Here is an 18170-nt window from a genome sequence, read left to right as displayed (position 1 = left end):
CCTCCGGAATATAAGTTCCAATTGTAATTAATGCTTTGGAGGCACTAGCATGCAACTCGACAGAGCCTTCAAATGCCATAGCATGTTCTAGCAGCAAACACATTGTTTCCACTGAAGAAGAAAATGCAGATGTTCCTACTATAGAATTGTTTTGCTCCACATCTGCTTCAAAGCACTTCATCAAAAATTTAATCATAGCCACATACATTTTTGATGGAAAAAGAAGCTTTTGTTCCCTCATTTCACTGGAATCTAACAACTTCGGCTGCTGCTCAAGAATATAATCAAGCATGTCCCCAAGTTTAGGGCATTTAAGATTGAATTTTATGCTAGCTGTCTGTCCTCGCTCTTTACCAGGAAATAGGCCATTGAGTGCCATCTCTCTACACAAAATGAGAACAGAAACTTGTAATTAACAAAAGGGAATTTAAAATATTTATTAAAAAAAAAAAAAAAGAACATAAGAAAAGGAGTTTTCACTTCACAGAGGTTAAATAAAGCATTATTAAACAAAAATTACATTAAATTAAAAAACAATGATAATGCAGTGGACTCATTAGACAAAGCGTATCTGCCAACCTTCACTTTTTTAGCATTCCACAGCATTTACACATTTTGAAAAAAAACTAACAAGAAGCTATAATAATAATTCATGGTTCTTCAAAAACTTTGAAACTAATTGGCATAATTTTTTTAGACATAACACATGCCCAGCAATTAAGAAAATTCTAATCATGCCCAAAATGCCAAATGAATTAGGCAGATTGCAAGATGAAATGATCCAAGGACAGGAGAGCCAAGAAGGAGAAGCAGCATGGAAGCAGCAAGTGGGTTAAAATGGCACCCTTCCATTGAGATGATGGACAGCCAAGAAAGAGATGTGGGACAGGACCATTAAGTGAGTTAAAATAGCAACCTTCCCTTCATATAGCTTGCGTTTTAACATGAAGTCTTCAATTCATGAATCCTGCAATGCCAGTGGGAGGTCTTTGCTTTTAAAAACCTGTCCAAGCTGCAAGGACTGATCTTGTTTGAGCATGATCATACATCAGCTGTGTTAACAGTGACAATTGTCTTCTCCAGAAGGAGAATGCATCTTGGTTATCATGAGGTCTGGGCAAGAGGAACCCTCTTGAATTCCAAATAACCAGGAGTTCCTCATCTCTAACCAGCAATCCAAGACCAAATTCATTCAAGGATATGAAGGCAATAGCCTGTGACTGGATATGAAGGCAATAGCCTGTGACTATCTGCCTATGGAGAAGAAGCTATACATTTTCAGCTACCGCGAGTTCTGCTGCTAGGGATCATCCCCCTAGCCCAGTAAAATGTTAAAGAACTAGAGCTAAAATTAAGGGGTCGGAGGAATATATGCTACATCAGGCATACCACCTTTTGGGGGCACCATCCATCCCATTTGATGTTTTCCTATTCAAGGCAAGGGTTAAAGCCTAATAGCATCACATTTTATACCCTGAGAAGCAGCGACACATAACATGGATAAAACATAATATTGGCACCGCGATATGGAAACTTCAAAAAAAAAAAAATCTAGCATAGAATATGGCAGGGGCACATCAATCAATAAATTACAAAAATTGATAAATTAATAAGTATATCAGCTGAATCATTCATAATGATAATAACTTCTTACACTGCTTTATTTGAAAAGCTAAAGTCATTTCAAAAGCAAAAGCTTTTAACCCAGACTGTGATCCATAATATTAATACTAATTACTTGCTTCAAAAGCAAAGACCAAAATAAGGACATGTTTGTGTCCATTGCTTTAGAGCTTTCATATTGTCATTTTCATGGAATATTTGGAATAACTTTTTTAGCATTCTTGATGAGAACTAAGAATTTGGTTTGACCTTCATCATTGACTGGAGATGCACACAGTTCTTGCTATCATTTCATGCATTTGGCTACGGAAAAATAACTGAATTTTTGAAGGGGCATTTGGCCTGCAACATCTTTCAAGCTTCCCAAGAATGCAATGCCCACGGCATCTCATTCCCACATTTGTTTTGAGCATGGGATTCTAACATGCAGCAATGTTCACATTCCTAGGAATGAAGCATTTCTATGAAATATGGCCATTCTAGTCCCACCCTCCCCCATGGGTAACTTTCGTGAGAATCCAAGCTACTTTTAAACCAAATTGGCCCACTATATTGATGGGTTGGACAACAATGCCCCTATATTATGGTATTACCACACGATTATATATTTAACTTAATAAATTATTAGTCGGGTTTTAAGGCTTGGTTTTGTTGTTGTTGCCGTTGTACTAATTTCATATAATAGCTAATAATTAGACACTATATTGCCCTCAATTATTTCAAGTTAATTGATTATTTAAGTGTTAAATTTTTTAAATTATGATTGCTGCAAATTCTAAGATATGAATTTAATTAAGTACATCTTAATAGGTTTTTTGCGTCAATAATATAATTATTCTTTACATATTGATTATACACACATCAAGAGTATAATGGACATTTTATTAAAATGTCTGCCAGGATTCCCATGTTGAACCAAACATTGGCATGGGAATCCTCTATGCATTCTTGGGAATCTACGACATGAACCAAACAATAGTCCCATGTGGCAAGCATTTGATTCCGTGGGAAAATTTTCTATGTCGCGAACCAAATGCCCCCTAAGGGCATTTTTACATCACAAAATTTGGTTTTAAGAAGAGTGGCTTTTCTTGCATCTCTATGATTCTCCATAAATAGCTTTTTCAGAAATGTTTCTCTAGAAGACTTGCAGTGAGATAAGGTTGCTTTTGCTTCACTAGACCTGCACTGAAGTTACTTTTCTATTCCTTTCAATTGTTATTATCACTACGGATGCCTTGTTCCCCATGCTGTCTAGATTTTCTTTTGTTATCCTTCCTTCCTTTCACCTTTTTTCTAACAAAATTCTTTGGGTATTAAAAAGAAGTGCAAATGGATTTTGAAGTGAAGAAAAAGTACGAAGATAAGCAAGTTAACTCTAGGGAGATGACAAAAAAAGTTCTACGGAAATATTCAGGGGAAGTTTAAGTATAATGTATGACCCAATTGTTCAAAAGGATGATAGAAGTGAGAGGGTTAGTTTTTGCAAGGAAAAAAAGAATTGAGAGGACATCTCAAACAATCATAGTCTCGACTCCTGTGATTTTGATCGTGATGGGGGTTTGCTTTTGGATGAGAATCTGAGCAGTATGTGTATGTTTTTTATCACCCTATATGCTTAGGGATTTAATGTATTCGTCGCCACCTCCAATGAAAGGATTGGAGTGGATACATTTTTCAAAATAATGGTTTGGATTCAACCCAAATGGGCAATGAGGGAATTTTGTACACCCCTGTAGAAGAGATTCTGAAAAAAAATCTACAAGCTCAGCTCACCATGAGTTGGAAAACTTGGGTTTACGCGTCTGATTATGGAGGAAATGAGATCCTACTAGATGGTGGTAAACTAAGGTGAAAAGGGTCAAAAGGAATTAGCTAACTTGAAGTGTTTGGTGAATTACAGAGGGAAGGGTTTAAAGCGGGGTTTTCTTGGTTGATTATTGTTAGCTTTCATTTTTATTTTTATTTATTTTATATTTTGTTTCTGTTATGTTCTTTTCAGGATCTTGTCCCCCCTCCCCCTTGGGATGTAATTTCTTTCTCTCTCTTAATATAACTTCTTTTTTATCAAAAAAATGAAAAGTATATCCACTCAAATGCGCCAAGATGGCCAAAAGAGAAATGTTAGACTACCAAATACCTAAAAGCGTAAGCTATTGGATTGTGGACCAACAATGTATATCAAGCCTTAACACTCCCCCACACATGCAACCCAACAGCACATGGGGAGATAACAACAACAACAAAGTCCCACTAGGTGGGTCGGCTCCACGTATCCATTTCTTCCAATTTATGTAACTATGGGCAATTTCTTCCGAAAAATTCAGGGTTATTAAATCCTTCTTCACTATCTCATTCCAAGTTATTTTAGGTCTACCCTACCCCTTCTACTACCCCTCAAAATAGCTAGCTCACCTCATTGGCGCACTATTTGGCCTACATTGAAGATGCCAAACCATCTGAGTTGTCCCTCCCTTATTCCGTAAACCCACGATAAATAAAACCCACTACCGGGAACACAATAATCTTTTTTAACACCACATAGTAAATGCAGGCAACGAGACTAGAACCCAGGACCTCTTGGTAACCAGCTCTAAGAAAACACATGGCACTATAAAGAGGAATTCAAAAAGTATATTAAATATAGTGGAAGAGCGAACCCTTGAGCGGGCAAAGTTGATTAAGGAAAGTAAGAGATGGGAGATGTTTCAGATGAGGACAGCATAGGGAGTAAAGATTTTTTAAGTGAAAAAGGTCTACTTTTATTGATTGGCTCAGGGATTCATCTTACATACCTCGTCCTCCCTTTCGAAGGTTTAGAAGGTATTGATCTCTTTGAAGATGAGGCTCATAGAGGTGATAAAAAAGTTAAGAAGGTTAAGGGAGGAATTCTGCCTACACCTGTTCAAGACGATATTCCTGGGAAGAATATTGATACTCAGAGCTTGTTGGATGACTTGGGCCCAGGGTTATCCGATCAAGGAGGTAATGAAGTCAGGCTTGATGGTGGCAAGTCCAAAGTGAAGAAGGTCAAAGAGAATTTGCTAATTTGAAGTTTTCGGTGAATTATGATAGGAAGGGTTGGAATTGGGGATATCTTAACTGATTATTGCAGTTGTTTATTTTTTGTTCTACTTTTATTCTTAGTTTTTCCTCTCTGAGTTTTCTTTTCTTTTCCTTTTTTTTTTTTTTTTTGGAGGATTTAGTATCCTCACTTTGGTCATACATTTTCTACCTCAATATATTTTCTTTTATTAAGGGGGAAAAAAAACCCAGCTCTAATATCATGTTAGATTAACACTCTACCTAAAAGCCTAAGCTATTAGATTGTGGGCCAAAAATGTATATCAAGCTTTAACAAGAAAGAAATTGCATATCAGAAAAGTTAACCAGCCAAGGAAATCTGGAATAATTACTCCCATAGTTCTAACAAAAAGAGTTCCAAGAATATCATTTTTTTCAAAATATGTACAGCCTTCTCATTTTTTTTTTTTTTCAAAATCTGTACAGCCTTCTCCTCCTCATCAAAAGTTCTCCCATTTCTTGCCCTCCAAAAATCACACAAAGGGGCCATTTCCCAGTCTCTAATTTTACTAAAAATGATAAATTACACAACACCATAAAGTTTGACCGAATTGTACTTCACTTCCTGAAGTTTAAATTGTGACAGTTTGTCCTTAAGTTTCAATATTTGCTTTGATGAGATCCATGAATAGGGACTTCGCCTGAATATCGCAACAAACCTGCAACAGATGCAACAAGGACCATAAAATCTGGAACTGATGCCAGCAGGATCAATTTATTGCAGCATTTTGAAAATCCTGCAGCAAATCTTCAATTTATTGTGATCAGATTCAATGTCTCTTCAGTTATCTTGAAACTTTCACAAACAAATTCCAATTTACTTTTGACAATAGAAATATTGCAGTTGCAGTCAAAATGTCACTCTCAGGATTAAAATTACCTGGCTTAAGTCAATTTATCTTCAGCAAATCTGGAGTGGATGCTAGAAAGATCAGAAAATCAGGAAATGATGCAACCTGGATCAAAATCTTCTCTCACATGGGCTTAACCAAGGTGGATTTAGGAATTTTGCAAACTGAAGGCTGCAAAGGCAAGGGCTGTTGTCTCAATCGGCTAAAATTGGCTGCAACAACTGGGAGGGGTTCAATTGCTCAAGGGTTCCAGCATTGTGCGGGCAAATTTAGGAAATTGGTGCAGTGATGGAAACGAACAATAGTGGAAAGGACTTCAGGGATGGTGAAGGGCTGCAACAATCACAGATAAATTCGATGGCATGACTGCTGGTTCTGACAGCAAGGAATCCCGCAAGCATTGAACTCCTGTTCCAGATGACAAAGCTTCTAAGTAGAAGCAACCTTGTTTTTTTCTTCAATGCCTTTTCAGAACTGGCAGCAGCCAATTTTTTTCTTTTTATTTTTCTGGCTGCCTCCTGCTTCTTTTCTATTCTTCACAGCAACAACACTTTCTTTTTTTTTCAATTGAACAGCTCTGCAGATTTAGGGGATCTTCTGAAGCGGAAAAGAAGTATGGCTCTAGCATGTGGCTGAAGGGCAGCTATGAAAGGCAGTGATGGCTGTGGTGGATAGCTGGATTGATGAGGGGCTTGAAATGGTTGAAGATGGCCTGGAATGGAGGTGGGATCAAACCTGGACAGTGATGATGATGGCAACAGAGGATCTTGTGCATGGAAAAAGTGAGCTTTGACACCAATTGAAATAGGACAGCCAAGGAGGAAAAGGAGACGAACAAACACACAGATAAGAGAGAAAATAGGGAAAGAAGTGAGGATAAAGAGAGAAGAGAAGAGAAGAGAAGAGAAAAGAAAGAGAAAGTAAAAAAAAAAAAAGTGAAAACTGGGAATTGGAAAAAGATATCTAGAAGTGAGGGAGAGGAAAGGAGAGAGACAGTTGCAGAGAGACCAAGAGACAGAGAGTGTGGGACTGTGCGTGTGTACTCGTAGATCCAATTAATCATCCAAAATTTAACTCTCCATATCCATGAGCCTATCCTTATAGGCAAATAAGAAACCCAAAATATAAAATAATCAAAAATTACAAAATAACCTCAAAGTAAGCAAATAAAATAACCACAAAGTAATTACATACCAGCATAAAACTGCAAATTAACTAAAATATCCAAAGCAACACTAAATTAACTAATATTTCAAAAATATCCATTTTCCTAAACAAAGAAAAATCCTTGATCTCTAAATCTTTGAGTAGAACATGATTGCCTAGAATTATTGATAGGCGCTACACCCTCAAAATTTTGTTCATTCGCCAAGTTATTTCCTACAAAGCTCACATTTGATTTCTTTTGACAAAACCCCAGCGTTCAACTCCCCTAGCCCTTGGACAAAATAGTCAGAATTCTTCTAAACAGCTTACCCATCACCAGAGAGGATAACTTCATTCGGTTGAAGATGAATCCAAAGATGAGTGTTTTCCAGTTCCAATTGCATTAAAGGCCTGGTACCAGAAACAGTTGAAGTATTTGCCTAATCTGCCTTAAAGCCCAGAGTGTTGTCCTGGGCTTTTATGCTATGATGAGTGTTTTCCAGTTCCAATTGCATTAAAGGCCTGGTACCAGAAACAGTTGAAGTATTCGCCTGATCTGCCTTAAAGCCCAGAGTGTACAGCTCTGAAGCTGCTATCCTTCCCAATTATGCCTTGAAGCTGCTTGACGTGTACAGCTCCATTTGAAACATCAACCTGGACCCTAATCGAGCCTGTTGGCCCATAAGCTACCTGAGCATATTTAAATTATCTCTACACCTAATTGGCTTCCCTTTAGGGTAAATCTACCCTAGCCAACAGTTGGCTCAGCTGTTCAAATCGAAAGAAAAAGAAATAATACCCAGCTCACTCCAAAAGAGCTTTCACAGCCAGCCCAGCACCATGCAACTCCTCTTCTCCCATTGCTGCTGTATTAGCAAACCCTGCCCACAGACCCTCTTCTCTTGCTACCAGCTTCTCACACTGACAAGTGTCAAACCACCACAATTGAAACATTGGCTACCATTTTTTGAGGATGGTGCCCAATCAACTCCCTTCCCCACATCATTCCAACCAATTTCTTTCTTCACAATAGACAATCTTCTTCCCTGCCACACAGGAACCCTCAACTTCTCACAGTTCACGGGCAACTGAAATGCATCAACTAAACCTCTCCATTGACACCAGGAATGATGGCACAAAACCCTTTCCCCTTTACCCATCAAGCTCGACCCTAATTCGAAACATTTTCCACTTCCCATTGACTAGTGAACCACCCAATAACAGAACTTCTTGAAACTCTTTCAATGAGTGAATTGCTCCAAACCAGTGTTTTAAAAGGCGTTCTTGAGGCGCACCACATTTTGGGCCTAAAACGCCCTAAGGCATTAGTGGAAATACAAAACTCCTAAAAGGCGTATGCCTCAGGTGCAAAGTCTCACCTTTTTACGCCTCAAATGCCAAGGCATATGCCCTTCAGGATTCTTCGTTTATAACATAAATTAAACAGGGCAAAACCCAGAATGCATCGAAAGCCCCACCTCCCTCTCTCCCATGAAACTTCCTTTGTTCTGCTCCCTCGATGAAGCCTCCAGCGAGTCTTCTCCTAGATGATAGCCTCTGCTCTCTCTCTGACGATTCCTCCAGCACCTCCTCTCCCTCCGACGACTTGACGACTGCTTCCAACGATTCCTCCAAGCTTCTCATCTCTCTCCGACGAGTCGACGTTCCCTTCCAAACTCTGATCTGCCTATGACGACTCCTTCTCACGTATTTTTTCCCTTCGACGAACCCTTCGGAGCTGTCGTCTCTCTGCAGCGACCCTCAGCAGTCTATCGCCTCTCTCCGCGACCCTCTCACCCTCTCGTACTCTCTACCACTGTGTTGGCTGCAGCTGGCTTTTAGAAATTAGAATCTTGAGACATTTTTAATTTGGCTTTTTCATATGGCTCATGCTTATTTTTTTAATATGTATTATTTGTGTTTGTTAGTTAAAAGTTAAAACTTAATATTGGCCTATATGATATTTTAAAATTATGTTTTTACATTTTCCTGTATTACTTTAAATTTTTTCACATTTTTTTTATTATATATAAATTGATTAAATTTATTAATTCTTTAAAAAAAATATAGTCCCAAAATGCTTACGCCTCAACGCCTTAAGGCTTACACCTCGCCTTACACCTTCGCCTTTTAAAACACTGCTCCAAACCAACAAAGGCGGGTGAAAGACAGTCTAAAACCAACGCGCCACTGTCATCAAAACCCTCATCCTCCAGTTCATCCAAGGATTTTGCTCCAACACAAACATAATCTCCTACCCAACCTTTTCGGTCTTAGATCAAAGGACTTGCCTCCAAAACAGACTGTTTTCAAATGGACAACCTCTGCCATTACAACCAGGCAACACCACCATGAACAAGCATTAAAGGCCATAAGACGCCATAAGAGGGCATCAAGAGGCGAGAGAGAGATATGTGAGGGGAGCAAAGAAAGTGTTACTTAGCTAAGTTCAACAAGTACACACAAAGAAAAAGGAATTATATTAAAGAATAAATTCAACACCATACAATAAATTATAAGAAAATTACATGATTTCCTTGTCCTTCTAGATATGGTGAAATTTAAATGAACATCAACTAGTACAAAATAAATGAATGAGAGAGAGAAGAGAAAATATAATATTAAAGAAGTAAATTTCTTTTCATCAACAAGTCAAAATCTCAAAAGAGCATAAAATATGCACTAATATCCCTAATCACCCACACCCGTAAGTCCTCAAGCCACCACCCAAAAAAAGTAAAGGAAAGAAAATGCACCATAAAAAGAAACAGCAAAACAACAAGTTAGTATTGAGCACATATCAATATAAGCCATATAAATCATGAAAAACACGGAACTGTGAATGAGAAAATCCAAATAAAGAGTTGCTTCCATGTCACTCAACGTGGCATGAAAGTCTTGTGCGCAAAGTGATGTATTTTCTGCTTTATAACGAAGCATAAATTTGGTTAACTATGAATATATAAGCTACCTTATATCCAACTTAGGATCTGCTGCCCCAAGCATGCAAATAAATCGGCTTGGACAATGCTGTAAATCAAATAAAGATGTTGCCCATCTTACAGCACAGAAGCGTGCTTCACTTTGTTCCTTGCAAGCACAAATATAATAAATGTCTGAGGTGCACGAAGAATTAGACTAGAATGCATGGCAAGCATTCCAACAAAGAAACTCCAATACTTAAATAATAGGGCAGGTTGAACAGTAGGAAAAAAAAAAAAGTGCCAATTGTAAGAGGGCGGTACCACTTGAGAATTTATTAGCAGAAGAGCCTCCAAATCCTTTAACACGGTTGCTGGTGCACCCTGATGCTTAGGTTAGAAACAACCATAAAGAACTCCATATATAAAAGACAAATGACTATTAATGCAACAATTCAGAATTTCATACTAGAGTAGTGGAATGTGTTCAGGAGGGAATAGGAAATATTTAGTGCAAAGATTATACAAATATCAGACTCAAGTATCACAGTACAAAGCATTACAAAACTAATTGGGCAAGCAGAAGGCATAACAAGCCTATTCGAGGAAAAAAAAAAAAAACGAGTTTGAGTTGATTCTGAGAAATGATGGAAGTTGAAGAACAAAAAAAGGAAATAGACCGTGCAAGAAGAAATCATCAATACCATGCAGCACCATCCATATGGCTGTGCAATTCTACCGAATAAGAATAAAAGCCATCTGATTTTCAATTTTTCAACCAGGCTGAACAAGTTATGGGAAGGGCTAAAGCAACCAGCCAAGCTATATGTTAACGATTGTTGCTAAAGAAAAATTAGAAAGGAAAGATTTAACATGCTCCCAGAGAAGAGAGAGAGATTTAACCATATTCAACAAACAATTTTTGCTGTAATGGTTTTTCTCATTAAATTAAATTATCCTAAACATCATGTATTGGAAGGCCAACCAAACACAGACAAAGACATCCAGCTTTGTTGAACTCCTATGAAAATGTAATCAAACATGTTCACCTTTTTGCCTTCTTTTCCTTCCTAATCAAATGACCAATAAGTTTGGATAGGGAGGAATAAATGTTGTGTCCATGGGAACAAGAGCCACCACAGGGAAACAGGGAGATATAGAAGAGTCAACATTCAGAAGTGTTTGAGTGTCTACGGAGTCCATAAGTAATTATGCGTATAATTTTCTCGAACTATATAACAGAAGCACTAAATATATGTCTCTCTTGCTAAATCAAAGACAAAAATAAACACAATTACATAAAGCCAGTATTTAAGATTAAGAAAAGCTTAAGTTGCAAAATTACATTGCAACTCCATTTTATTTAATCAAAAAAAAAAAACTCTTGGGCCTAAAAAAGTTTTTTTCTTTTTTTTTTAAAAATTTTGGTAAATTTGCAATGATGGGAGTGAGGTTATACCACAGAGGAGGTGAGATTCTGTAACTGTTGGGGCAAGGTTTTATGTTGGAAGTTCTAAAAAATGGTTTCAAATAGGGTGTTCCCTTCCCCACCTCCCCACCCCCAGGGTCCTATCATTATATAACGCAACCAGAGATACACCCAATTCCTGTTCACAAGCTAATTTCCTACAAATTGAACAATTAAACAGCCTGGATAACCCCAAAAAAAAAAAAAAATAAATCAAGAAAGGTATCTGAGTTTAACTGAAGTCAATTGAGCTACCTTGTATGCAATGGCGACGGAATTGGTTGCCTCTTGAACAATTAGACGAAGAAATTGAGCCTCAAACTTTAAAGCATCAAAAAGCCGAACTGCCATGTCAATCTTATCTCTGAAAGGAGCAAAAAATGCTCATTGATTTATTCAATCAGGGGGAAGGTAAATAAACCATGACAAAGCATGTCAAACAGGCCAATACCTGAAAAGTTGAGGCAAGCGCTGAGCAAGTAATCCAATTGCTTGAAAGGCAAAAGATTTAGTGTCCCTTGCAATAGCATCTGATTTAAACAACATTACATGGATCAATAGGAAACTTCAAAAAATCCTTCTGACTACAGCAGAGTATAATAACGGATTAGTCTATGGGCCACTGACCATGCATGCTGGATCAATGTGGTCATAAAACTTGTAACTGACTCAATGTTGCCACTATTTTTGGTTTGTGTCCAAATTAACGAAAATTATGCAGGAGGCACCTGAGCGTGTCATACACATGCCGGTTGCTGCCACATTGCGAGTACGACACTCCCAAGAGCTCTAGAACAATTTGAGTTAATTTGCACATAAATCAAACAATAACTCAGGCCAATTAAAAGTATAGTGGCCATATTTATGGTTTTTCATAGAAAAAGAAGAAATATTATTTAAAGAAAAAACAATGTACAAACAAGGAGAATAAGGAATCCTCCTAAGAAAATCAGGGGAAAATAAATAAATAAAACAGAAGATAACAATCAAAATAATGCAGACAACCATTCATGCTGTACATCCGGTAAGAACATCCCCTTATAACAACCTGCTGCACAGCCCATGAAGAACCCAAAAATCCTATCCAAAACCAAAAACAAAGGAGCCCTCCCCTAAAAATGTGAGTATTCCTTCCCATCCAAATATCCTACAACACAGCATATAATGCACATGTCCATAACTGACCTGTATTTAGTCCAACCAAAACCTAAAAATGAAATGGGCAACATATCTTCCACCAAGTCCCAACAAACCCAATCGTCTCCAATAATACCAAGTAACTTGTTCCATATCTTCCATGACAAAGAAAAATGCATAGCAAAAAGTTCAGTGGTCTATATCTTAACCCTATACCAACATTGATACCCCTCCACCCACAACAAAAAAGTTTAAAAACAAAACAAAACAAAAATGGAAGAAGAAGAAAGAAATAAAGAAAGAAAGAGAACCTATAGCATTGAGGCTGACCTGTTTCTGAAGTAGTATAACTATTAAGGGACTTCAAAATTGCTGTTAATATAACAGGACCCATAAGCTTCAGTTGTTCCATTTTTGCCTGCATTGAGAAACAGCATAAGTAATCACACCAGGGAAAAAGAATGTCAAAACACAAATTTTAAATGTTTCACAAAATTATAAAAATATCAACATGAGGCATGGTTGTTAAATCGTGAGCATGATCCTAAAATCCTACTCTACTAAAATGATCCTAATTAAATTAGGACACAAAAATTTACTTTCTGGTTCATTGGTGATTATTAAGTGGTGCGAACTTTAAGAATGAAGACAGGTAAATAAAACATTGATGCGTTTAACAATAATAATGATATTGATAGTGATGATTTTAATGATGGCCTTGATTAAGTCATTGATGAAAGTCTTAGTGATATGGATACCAATGAGACAAATGGTGGCTTGGATGCTGACATTTAAGGTAGAACCTAGCATGATAGTTAGCTTTTGTTTGTTAAGAATAATTTTGAAAAATAAAAATGGATATTCATGTTATATGATTGTTTGTTGACTGATTTGCGTTAAAATTATGCTCTTGTTTTTTGTAAGTGATTATTTCATTTTCTTTGTAAGATGGTTTGATTAAGTTAGGAATGTAACAATTTGAAGACTTCATATTTTCTTCTTTTTGCAATATGGAGGCCCTACCATAGATACTTGTAATTTTTTGAGTCTTCAACTATGACAACCATGCCTTTAGGCCACAGTAAATTTAAATTACTTTGATAAATTAGCATTACTTTGCTTTTTTTTGCATTAAACAAGTTCATACTAGTCGTGTTATTCATTAATTGAGTTGTGTTAACTGATATTGGAAATTCCATTTGACTTACCTAGTGGTAGGAGGGGCTTAGATGAAGGAAATTATGCAGGATACGCCAAAACATTAACAACATGAGAGTTGGGGCAAAGAGAGAGAGGGAAAAAAAAATGGGGCATGCTGAAACCAGGTGAGACACCTGGCAGCACTACAAACCAGCAGCAGCTGCCTAGAAGCTTCGCAGACCAGCAGCTGACACCTAATGCACAGATGGCAGCACTACAGATCAGCAAAAGCCACCTGGCTGCACCTCAGACCAGCAGCAAGCATCTGGCAGGCGCCGCACACCAGCAGCAGACACATGGCACACAGCTGGCAACGCTGTAGTGGCTACTGTTCTAATTGTTTCCAGCAATAACCACACCATAAATTCCTGCTGTGAACCCTAATTCTAGAGAGAGAGAGAGAGAGAGAGAGAGGGAAAAGTCTGCAGGAAGTCGGGGAAATTCAGGAAAATCAGGAGGAAATTCAGAGGGAAGCTTAAACTGAGTTTGAAGAAACTGGAAATCAAGTAGGTGTTCTTAATTTTCATTTATTCATCTAGGGTTTTTGGGTATGATAAAGACGATGCTTAGAATAAAGAGTGCCTTCATGCATGTTGCCTAGAATAAAGAGTGTATTCCTGCACCTTATGATTATGCATGCATGTAAGAAATCATGTCTTAAGTATAGAAATCCTTAATTCCTAAAGGAGAGCCGCACTTGTTAAGTTGTTCAAGAGACTTCCATTTTTAACATGTATTACAAGTTGGCAGGAAGATGATAGGGATACTAAGCATGTATTCGGTTAGCAGTTAAGTATGTAGACTCGAAAGTGTGAAAAAATGTTGTACGTAAAGTACAGCCCAATATAAAAAGTTTGTCACTAAAAGTAAAACATTTTAAGTTGCTTTATGAAATATATGCATGTAACAACATTCACCCCTAATTGATTCCTAACTTGTTTCCAAATGATGCTCTTGTAAAATAAATTCTTGTCTAGGCCTAGTGCCTCCATTGGATTAGATGGAGTCATGGCGTCACAAACCAAAAATAGGGGCATGACATCAACACTTACTAGCCAATTTTGTAGGTTTGTATCATAGAAGTTCATGAAAAAATAATACACAATGCATTATTAATATTTAATTATGTATTTACTAGAAACTTTCGATCCTAGAACCAATTCTACAATCTGATCCTGCAAACCATCCTAGCAAGCCTACATAGGATACCAACAATTGGCTCCTCCACTACACTTGTAATTACCATCTGAATCTCTTGTAAGAAGTTTCTTAGTTTTCTCACCAAAAAGAATCTCTACTATCTTAGAATTTTTCCCCCATTCAACACTCATCCGCACTTCCTTTTGACAAGCACAAACCTTCTTCCTCCTATAATTTACAGAATTTACTCCCATACCAATAAAATTTTCATCTGACAATTTCCAATGAACCTTCCTTTTTTGCATATCCAGCAGACAGCCTGCTGACTATCCTCTCCTCTAGAGGAGGAGACTTTCCCTCTACCAAAATAGAATCATCAACAAACCTGAAACTGCTGTTTTTAACCTCTTGGTGGTCGCAAACCTACTTCGTAGACAAGCTACTAGCATCCTGAATTTTCTCCAAAGCTTCATCAGTTACACGCACGCCTTGGAGAACAGGAGAAGGAATTTGGCCTTCATTCACAATAAAATTTTGCCCCTGTAGTCTAAGCCCCAGCAGAAGCACCACAGACGTCATCAAATTACTGAAGAAAACTTAAAAGAAAAGGAAAGAAAAACTCAAGGGAATCAAACTAACAACAACAACAAAACCAAGTCTTAAGTCCCACTAGGTGGGGTCAGTTACATGAATCCTTTTCCCCCAATTTATGCAATCATAGATAATTTCTTTGGACAAATTCAGGGCTATTAAATCCTTACTCACTATCTCATTCCAAGTTATTTTAAGTCTACCCCTACCCCTTCTACTAACCCCCACAATTACCAACTCACTCTTCCTCACTAGCGCACTATGTGGCCTATGTTGCAAGTGCCCAAACCATCTGAGTCGCCCCTCTCTTATCTTATCTTCTACAAGAGCTATGCCTAACTTACTACGAATATGTTCATTTTTTAATTTATCTTTCAATGTTACACCATTCATCCATCTAAGCATTCTCATCTCAACAACTTTCACTTTTTGGAAATATTTCTTTTGATAGAAACCAAAATACATAAACTTCAAAGTCTAGAATAAATCAGCAAAAAATGTTCATGTTCAATGCTCCTCAAGATGGTGGTCATGTCCAACCCCAATGCTCGTGTAATGAGGCCTTGAGGACCACACTTCACATGCATAGAGAACATTAAAGTGTTCTTTTGGCCTTTTAGACCACTCAATGTGCATGTATGACCACATAAGATATATTTTCCTTAGGTAGAGATTACTTCCCTTAGCATTTCATATATGAACTATGCTAGATGGGACCACTCTACGTGCATGTATGACCACATAAGATATATTTTCCTCAGGTAGAGATTACTCCCCTTAGCATTTCATATATCAACGTATGCTAGACGGGTGCATTTGAGCTACAAATTTTATGTGTTAATTGTTATCAAGCAAGAGAACAATGTTCTATGTATCACACTAATCTCCACATTCCAAGCTTTTAAGAAGAAGATGCATTTAACTCATGTTCAAAGAGATTGGAAGACTTTTCTTTGTTAGTTTTGACTTTTGGTTGTGTTTCTAGTTTTCTTATCCTTATGGATGGATTCATTGTCCTCCATCTTTGTATTTTATCCTTGGCTTCAGTTAATTTGAAAATTTTATTCTGCCTGTTGCATGTTTTCAAAACTCATGATCATTATCTTCTCACTCAAAGGTGTCTTGCTCCACTTTTTTTCTAAAGATTTTTATTTTTGGGGTTAGACCTAATAAATTTAAGAACTTTATTGAAAGAAAGAGAGAGGAAAAAAAAAACAAGAAAGGGACAATTAAACATCCTCCTCGTTTAAAAACAACAGAGAAGGAAACAAAGAAAATCAATGAAACAGAGCTTTCCAATCCTGCTGAAAAATAAGACATTCTAAAAGGCTCCAAAAGTCCAGAAGCAAAAGCTCACAAGCGGGCAAAAAACATTATCGAAAGAAGATACTAAGGCAAATGTTGACCCTTACTCACTGTCTGGCTCTAGAATTATGTTTAAGAAACATAAACGACAAGAAAATAAGGAGAAAATTCATTTTTTATTGTATTTTCGCCTGAAATAAAATACTATTAAAAATAAAAATTTGTTCTAATATGAATAAAAATTAAGAAAAATCACAGCTTAATGACGCGCAAACTCAATTGAAGAGGGGGTTTCTTGTTTAATGTTTGTTAGATTTAGAATCCCCCCCCCCCCCACCGTTCTAGCTATGAACATTACTATCCTCTCATAATTGTATTCTTTCTCTTCTCCGTCTAAATAATCTTCTTTTGTCATAAAAAGTATGACGTGCAAAATCAAACCTCCGTTCAATGATTTACTATCTTATTCCTTCTCGACTTCCTTGATAACTAAACACAAAAAAGTGGATTTTTCATATTTCTTATCCTTTACCTAATTTTTTCCCAAGTTCCAACAGGGGCTTAAAAATTATCAATCAATTGCTACATTCATTACTAATAACATGAGCTTACGCCTTAGCACCATCTCTCACTCATTTTCTTTTGTTTTTGAACCTAGGATCCTTTCAAAGATGACCATCATGCCTAAATAAGCAATTGGGTAGCTTGGTCACTTGTGCTGGCTGCTGGCATTAACATGGAATTTTCTGGCATCTATATCCATATGCTTTTACCATAAGTTATCTAGTTGCACAAGTGTTATTCAGAAGGATGTTTCATTATCCATATGGGTAACCAAGCAGATCCACTCATCCTTATAGGTTCAGTCCTGTCAGGTGGGCTGTGATAGGAAGTCTCTCTCTAATTAGAAGGGGAAGAATAGGTTCATCACCCTATCACTGAGGAGTATGTTCCTTTGCTTTCCATGAATAAGAAAAAAAAAATTACGAAATAAAGCTAAAACAGATGATGGCCTACAAGACTATCCCAACAAGGAGCGATGCACTGAAATATGCAGTATTAGTAAAAATCTAAGGATTTTTACTCTTGTTATTGGTTATTTAGTGGTATTACTGTATGTTAGTAAGAGTGAGTTGCAAGGGTATGATGATCATTGTGATGAATGTGACATACATGACATATATTACAAACAGAGAGAGAGACCTATCTGTGTGATTGGGTTTTTATTAAAGCCTAAGTGCTGCAGGCACCACCAAATCAAGCCCTAAACCGAACAACCTTGTGCATTTTTACCACCATAGGAGTGTTGTCCACCAATTGCAGGCCTGAAACAGTTCCACGAGCCACCAGAAAACTCAGTAGTCGCAGAAAGTTCCTGGACAATGCAGCATATTCAGATTCATAAAATCCGTCGAGATTTTGCAAAACTAATACCACAACTACCCACAAACATTGCTGATCTGTGGAACCCTGAAATCCCATTGCTGGAGGTCCCCCATGCCCTGACGCTCCAATCAAAGAGATATAGCTCAGACGCCACATGCCAGTGTGTGGGGCTTCATAAAGCACCATTTTCCACATGGTTAGATTTTTTTTTTTTTATAACAAAAGATGATATCATTAATAGATTAAGAATTTACAAGAGGGAGACTGAGGAGTCTCTGGAGACAAACTGAGACATCCCAAGACTAAACAAAAAACATT

General features: G+C 37.3%; 1 protein-coding gene across 1 annotated transcript in view; it reads right to left on the bottom strand.

Moving 5' to 3' along the window:
* Positions 1-18170, bottom strand: part of LOC131149465 (uncharacterized) — a 137642-nt gene that overhangs the window by 82376 nt on the left and 37096 nt on the right. Inside the window, exons 10-15 of the mRNA XM_058099917.1 lie at positions 12561-12648; positions 11545-11623; positions 11349-11457; positions 9950-10009; positions 9676-9794; positions 2-383 (exon numbers count right to left, since the gene is read on the bottom strand). Of these exons, the coding sequence (XP_057955900.1) occupies positions 2-383; positions 9676-9794; positions 9950-10009; positions 11349-11457; positions 11545-11623; positions 12561-12648 (837 nt within the window). The remainder of the gene's footprint in view (position 1; positions 384-9675; positions 9795-9949; positions 10010-11348; positions 11458-11544; positions 11624-12560; positions 12649-18170) is intronic.

Source organism: Malania oleifera, chromosome 2 (assembly GCF_029873635.1).
Source record: "Malania oleifera isolate guangnan ecotype guangnan chromosome 2, ASM2987363v1, whole genome shotgun sequence".
Classification (NCBI taxonomy): domain Eukaryota; kingdom Viridiplantae; phylum Streptophyta; class Magnoliopsida; order Santalales; family Ximeniaceae; genus Malania; species Malania oleifera.
This window is presented reverse-complemented; position numbering and strand designations above follow the sequence as displayed.